Here is a 6,705-nt window from a genome sequence, read left to right on the forward strand (position 1 = left end):
CTACCGAGGCTTTGCTCATTGGGGATGAGCTATTCCACTGCAAGGATCACTTTTCAATTATAAAACAGAAGACAAAGACCAGTGTTTCAATGGAAGAAAAAAAAAAGACAATTTAACCCCTATTTTGTACTTTGCAATATGTTAAGTATCTGGATCAGTATCATCATTCTTTTGTCAGTCCCCGCCAGCGACTTTGCAGAACAAAAATTCCTTTCAGTGACTACCTTAAAATAGCTTTTATGCAGGTGTCCCGCTGGAGCACCTATAATTTCACGTTACCGCATTAAGTGATTGGGCGGGGGGGGATGTACACTCAATCACGATGGAAGGGTTACAGTCCCCTGTCGCCAGGATAAGTCGGGGGCCATTCTGCTCACATTTTCCCTGGGCCAAAAAAACCCCACCCAGAAACACCACTTTTTATCACTTTGCTCTGCTTACACTCATGTTTTTCTTCAGGAAGAATACAGTTTAAACATTTATAATAAACTGTGGATTAAAATAGCTACATCCCAGCAGATGGCCATGGTATGAACACGCGAATGCCACACAATTGCTTTCCTTCCACCTACTCTTGCAAACCTGCAGTAAGATACCTTTGTGCAGCGAAAGTGCCAGCTATTCTACAGCTCTTTATTTAGCAAGTTTTTAGTTAATTGTTTAAAGAAAATTACAAAGGAAAAAAACTTTAGAAATAGAAGGTCACAAAAAGATTGAAAGGAAACTTTCTTGCTTCTTAAATATTTTTCCAGTACATATGTAATAAAGAAATATTCTGTACATTAACGTCAGACCCAGCCCCTTAACCTAAATCAGCCTATATTGGGAGGCAACATTATTTTTTTGTGTTTTCAACAAACATTGAATCTTTTCAATCATCACTTTTACAGACAGGATTGTGCTAAAAGGCGTTGTGCCAAGTATTGTAAAAATTCAGTGCTCAGTTTCCCACTGAACATCTCATTGTGGTTCAGAGGCTAAAATGACTCTTTCTACAGTTTTGACCAGCTACACTTTGTGTGAGTTTTCATTGATATTAAACCATTTTTTTTTAAGTGTGAAACTAAGCTTTCAGTTATCTAAAGACTGAGCTTGGCCTTACTAAAACGTGAGGTCTTGAGCCACTGATCTTTCTGTAACAGATATTCAAAACAGACAGTGCTGCTAATGGGGCACTCAAAATGCATGTAATACTCAGCAAGCAAAACCAAATACATCTTAATTTTTGGAAAGCATTTGGGCACAAGCTTCATGTTTTGAAGTATCATTCATTTTTATAAGGTTTTAGTTTATGCATTAGCGTCACCATTAGCAGAATGATCTGCAATTATTGCCAAACTTCTTAGCGCCTGGTGGAATATGAAGAACGGTACCAGTTTCAAATCCTTGCCTGGCTGGACATGGAAGACAAGAACACTCTGTGTAAATTCACGCACCCCCTTGCAGCACGCAGGTAGTAAGGAGGTCAAACACCTGGACTGGGACACATTCCCAGTGGTTCCCAGCACCACGAGTAGCTGCCTGGAGCACCTTCGCTGCCAGCCGCGCATCCCGGCGCACACCGAGTCTTGTCTCAGGTGGGGCTGAGACGGGGCACTGGGGCTGGGAAGGCTCGCTCACTCATGATGCTCATCTAAGGAGCCCTACTTTGTCCCCTGGGCTGGAGCGATGGCCCTGCCGCCCTGCCCGCTGCCGCCCTGCCCGCCACACAGCCCAGGTCTTCCCGCTGCTGCCTGCAGCGAGGTAGGGAGGGCAGGAGGCTTTGCCGTGGCTGTCTCCCAAATCCCAGCCCTGCAACGGACATGCCACGGACCTCAGCACATCCTCCCTGTCACCTGCTGGGCCATCCCACGGGGACGGGGCAGGGCGAGCAGGGGAGGTAGGAAATCACCGCCGGCACCCACCAGCTCCCCAGCTTACCGGTGAAGGAGCGGCACAGCTTGGGCAGCGTGCTGGAGTCGCCCTGCGCTGAGTAGGAGTCGTCCTTCTGTGATTAAGGAAGAAAAGGGCTTTAATGCATTTATGAAGATTGCTAGCAAGTCTGTTAATGACACTCCTGCTTCATAAACAAGCCATTTGCAATCCCCAAGGACGCCGTTTCCATTTGTTTTACTTTTGCCAAGAAAAACAAAAAGAACTATGCCTAAAAATAGAGTGAATAGATGGCAGGAAATATTTACAGATACCAATTTGTTTCGAGTTGGTGGAAGAGGTCTGAGCTCTCCAGGAGCGATTCGGCAGCTAGGATGGGAGGGAGCAGCCCTGGAGCGGGGAGGACGGGGCAGGCGAGTGTGGGAGGCAAAGCCCATCCCCAGGACACGGACCTTTCTCACCTTGGCTGTTCCCCACCTTGGTTACAGGCCAAGGAGGCAGGTAACGAGCTTGCATTAACGAGCTCCCTGTCCTTTCACTCCAGTGCTAATCTCCACCCTTCAGGAGGGGGGGGGGAAGAAAAAAAAAAAAAAAAAAAAAATCAGGTAGCACAATGCTGCCTGAATTGTTCGGTGCTTCTGTAAACTGGGAATAAACCTCTTACACAGCTGTGATTTGGCACCTCGGTCCAGAAACCCAGACTGCCAAAATAACTCTGGACACCTCCCAGCCTGGTTTTCTGTTTTGTTTCTGTTCGTTCTCCTCCCTCCCCTAACGAGGACCGATGCCCTCCATCCCTTGTTCACACTTTTATTGACCATTTTAATAACAATGCCTTCCCGGCTCCAGCAGCAGCGCCCGGCTCCCTGGAAAGCCATTCCCAGGGGCATTTAACGATTCTCAGAGCATGCTCCATGAAAGGGCTCCGACATAATTACCAAAGGCAGTATGTCATTTACGCACATGGCTTACAGGCAGCTCCAAATAAGCTCCTTCTGGGGGAGCGTACTCCTGTTTTGGCAGAAGAAAAGAGGACGAAGTTGCCTGGCTACAGGTGCAAGGATTTTCTGGGTGCTCGGTGGTAAATAAAAGCTATCCTGGGTCTCAGAAACCGCCCCGCCAGGGTACTCTGCGTTGGATCCTTGCCTAAAATAAGGCAAGCCCAAAATCCGGACAGTGTTCGGAGCCAGCGTGATGCACAGCTCCAGGAAGCAGCAGCCTTCGGCAGGAATTTTGTCCTTAGGCGGAGGAAGGCGAACTTTCTGCTGGAAATAGTCAGTCTTGGAGTTAATCCTCTGGGCTACGGTTCAGATCTGAAGTCACCTCCTAGTCTTGCCAAGGTTCCTCTGCCTGGTGTAAATCATTAACCTGCGTCGTCGGCTCGGGAGGAATGAGGATTGTTCTTTTCTTACTTCTTCTCTCTGCCCTCCCTATTCCCTCTCCAACCTCTCCTTGGCAGGGGCTTCTAGCGCAGCCTAAGAGTCAACTCTCACTTCTGTAAAAGCGAAGGGGGACACCCAAAGTGCAGCAGACCCCTAAGGCTCCTAAAGCCACCCAGGTTAGAGAGAAGAGGTGATTCGTCCCGGCTGAAGCCTGGTGTTGGCCGTGGACCGGTGCCTGTCCCGGCGAGGGCACCGGCTTCTCCGCACCGGCGGTGGAAGGAGATGGATTGTCCATCAGGGGAGATGAATTTCACTCTTGGCTCCTCCCCAGCCTGGTTGAGGCACAGACCTATAGAAAGATGCTTTTCCATACATACCTTATTTTTGTGGTGACTGACACAGGGGGAAAAGACCAACCAGCACCTAATAAATTAGGAGATGAATCTAACTGAGCTACAACGGCTTACATTTTAATAGCAAAGGACTAAGCAATTTCACTAAAAAAGAAAATACATATGCAGACAGCCAGCGAGCAGAAAAAGCAGTGTTTCTACTGAACCAAAGAGGTTTTTTTAGTTGTTCACTCAGCTCATAACACCTAACTGATTGAATGTATCGCCAAAACTTTTTTCAAATAGACTGGCAAGGGAAGACGCGCAGGCATTTCACCAGCACCGGAGGGTTTCCAGCGTCCCTTTGCTTGAAGTTTGTTTCACAGTTCCTTGCTTTCCAGTTGGGTGTGCAAACACAGTTGTAATGCTTCCATCTCGTGGTGAAATGCAGAATAGAAAAATGTGTGGCATGAGAGAGTCTAGTTTTTTCTTGCTGACTCAAAACCCATAAGGCCAAACCCTTCCCTGTGGGACTACCAGAGATGGAGAACGTGACAATCAGAAACTCTCAAACACTAACTAGTTATATTTTTCATTCATCTCTTTTTTAAACAGGAAAATGCCATTTGCTTGTCAATTTGGCATGAAGCGAAATCTGAGTGGCTTAATTTTTTCCCCAAAATTTAAAATCTTGAGCTGCTTTTAATGAGCTGAAATCTACTTTGTAGCACAGTGTTCCTTCTTTCTGCTGACAAATTCTGCAATCTGTCCTCCGTGACTAACAGCGTTCACCCACCCTTCCAGGGCTCTTGTAGAACATTATCCCATCACTTTTGGGTATTGCCTTTTTTCTATTCGCAGTAAAATGAGGCAGCTGTTCTAAAACATTAGCAGATAAGCTGCTGATCAGACAAAGCATGCCTGATTTTTCCTTTTGGGTGCTTCTCGGGCTTAGAGTCACCCTTACAGATGTCACTGGAATCAGCTCTCAGTATTTACATCTGCTTCACTTAGACTGGCACAAAGCAAAGGTAGCTGCTGTAAAGAGGTGTAATTAGCACCAACAAATGACTCCTATAAGACAGCAGTATTAAGCATCAAATTGCATAATCCATAGGAGCATTCGCCAACCCCGTAGGGCATTAGCCACCATCCGTGAGTCTGTATAGAGACAGAGTGAATTCTACTGCTTTTGCAATTCCCCCAAAATATTCTGTCCTCTGAAAGGCCAGCTGTAAGCATTCAAAGTAACAGGAGAAATGGTCTTCTCAAAGGTGCTAAATTTCCTACCAAATGCACCGCCGTACCTAATGGGAGCAGCAGAGAAGGGGAGGCAGGAGCACAAGGGTTAACAATCAAATGTCCTCAAAGTACGCAACGCCGTGCTCAAAATCAGCCCTAGTTTGATGTTGTTCTTTTGAAGTTTAATTATACCAAATGTTCTACAGGAACATGCCATGTTCTTGCCTATCTGTTTTGAATTGTAAGTACCAATCAGCATGTAAATGATCAAATTAAATCTTTTAAGTTGTTTGCAAGAGCCGGAACACCTTTCTGTGAATGGAGGGCTGAGAAGCAGCAGCAGCATTTGGTGCGGTACTGCCGTTCTCGGTGGGCTCTTCAATGACTGGCATTTGAACAAAGAAATCAGAGTGGAAGAAAGCCTACAGCAGTCCCGACTTCTTGCGCTGTCGTGGAAAATTACTATCTAAATAAATAAAGATAAATGATTTCTTTTTAAAAGGTCATTCTGTTCTCCTCAGTGATAGAGTCTTGCTGCCCAGATTAGAGACCGCCATCTGCACTTGGACAGTGCTCTAGCTCAAGCCATCAAAACCTATGCTTCGGAGAAGTGGCGAAAATTAGGGATGGCTCAGCAATTACTGCTGCTGACCTGGGGCTTTGGGAGCAAAATACAGGGAGGGGCTTAACTGCTTTTCTCTAGAGTAAGAGTTACAGAGGATGGGAGGAATTGAAAAGACCAAGCCTGCTCCTCGTGCTCCACTCCTGGACCGTTTCGTCTTTCCACAGGGAAACATTTGCCCAGCTTCTCTCACCGATTTCCAAAGTCAGCCAGCAGAAGTCTTCACCAGCCACAGACATTGTATTTACCTTGTTTCTCCTCTAATTCAGAACATGGACCAACGTGGAGCTGTGCCAGCAGTAAATTTGGACTTAAAGTGGTTCTCCCAGGAATCGGGTATGCAACACTTCCCTCTATTTTACTTTCAAGTCTGCCCAGAACCGTAGTTGCTTTTAAAAATGAAAAAAACTTCACCTCCAGAATAAATAGGAAAGCTCACAATAACACTTCTGTCCTTTCAAAAGACTTGGGGGGAAAAAAAAAGCACTGAACAGTCCCAAATATTTACAGTCCATCTGGAGTGCTGACAATGGGCGTACCAAATTCCCGCCTTCGACGAAATCTCCCAGAAAAGAAAACATGGGAAAAACAGACCTCTGAATCTACAGACTGAAGCCCAATTAATAACATTTGCTCAGTAAATAACTTCCCTAGCATGGATGGAAGCCTGTGTTCACAAAGCACTGAACGGCGCTGCACCGAAGATGGCTCATTTGTTTGTCAGGAGTTGGGTTGGTTTTCTTTTCCTCCCTATTTCCTCCTCATTGGAATGCAATTTAGGATTGAGAGACACTTTGTTTTTTTAAAGGCAACAGGATTTGTCTTTAAAAGGAAATACCACCAGCAATAAACAGCACTATTCCTAGCGCTTGTTATACCTGCATGGGGAAAGCAGCCCATGCATGGTCTCTGCAGGTCCAAGCCTTCCCCGCTCCCTCTTACCTCCTTCCTGGTGCTGGCCGTGTCGCCTCCGCTCACTTCCACCCGCAGGCTCTTGTGCCGGAGGATCAGGATCTCCTTGGCATGCTCCACGGGCTCGGTCTCTCCGGGAAGGGTGTGCCTGTTGTACGCCGGCCCCTGCACGTTGCACCAGGGAGACCGCCGTTGGAGGTGGGACCATCCCAACCTCCGCAGCAGCATCCCTTTGCTTGTGCCCGCGTCTTCCAAGGTCCCTCAACCCCCCTGTAACCATCCGGCCTAGTTAGGGGGATAAACTGGTCCACCCAAGTAGGGCGGTGATGGAGGGCAAGAGCCA

At 46.9% G+C, this 6,705-nt stretch overlaps 1 protein-coding gene across 1 annotated transcript in view; it reads right to left on the minus strand.

Annotated features, from left to right (window-relative positions):
• LOC104078448 (sodium/hydrogen exchanger 2-like) overlaps positions 1-6,705 on the minus strand; it is a 28,925-nt gene that overhangs the window by 237 nt on the left and 21,983 nt on the right. The window contains 2 exon segments of the mRNA XM_009580094.1: positions 1,921-1,987; positions 6,393-6,527. Coding sequence (XP_009578389.1) covers positions 1,921-1,987; positions 6,393-6,527 — 202 coding nt within the window.

Source organism: Fulmarus glacialis, unplaced genomic scaffold (assembly GCF_000690835.1).
Source record: "Fulmarus glacialis isolate BGI_N327 unplaced genomic scaffold, ASM69083v1 scaffold2246, whole genome shotgun sequence".
In the NCBI taxonomy this organism is placed as follows: domain Eukaryota; kingdom Metazoa; phylum Chordata; class Aves; order Procellariiformes; family Procellariidae; genus Fulmarus; species Fulmarus glacialis.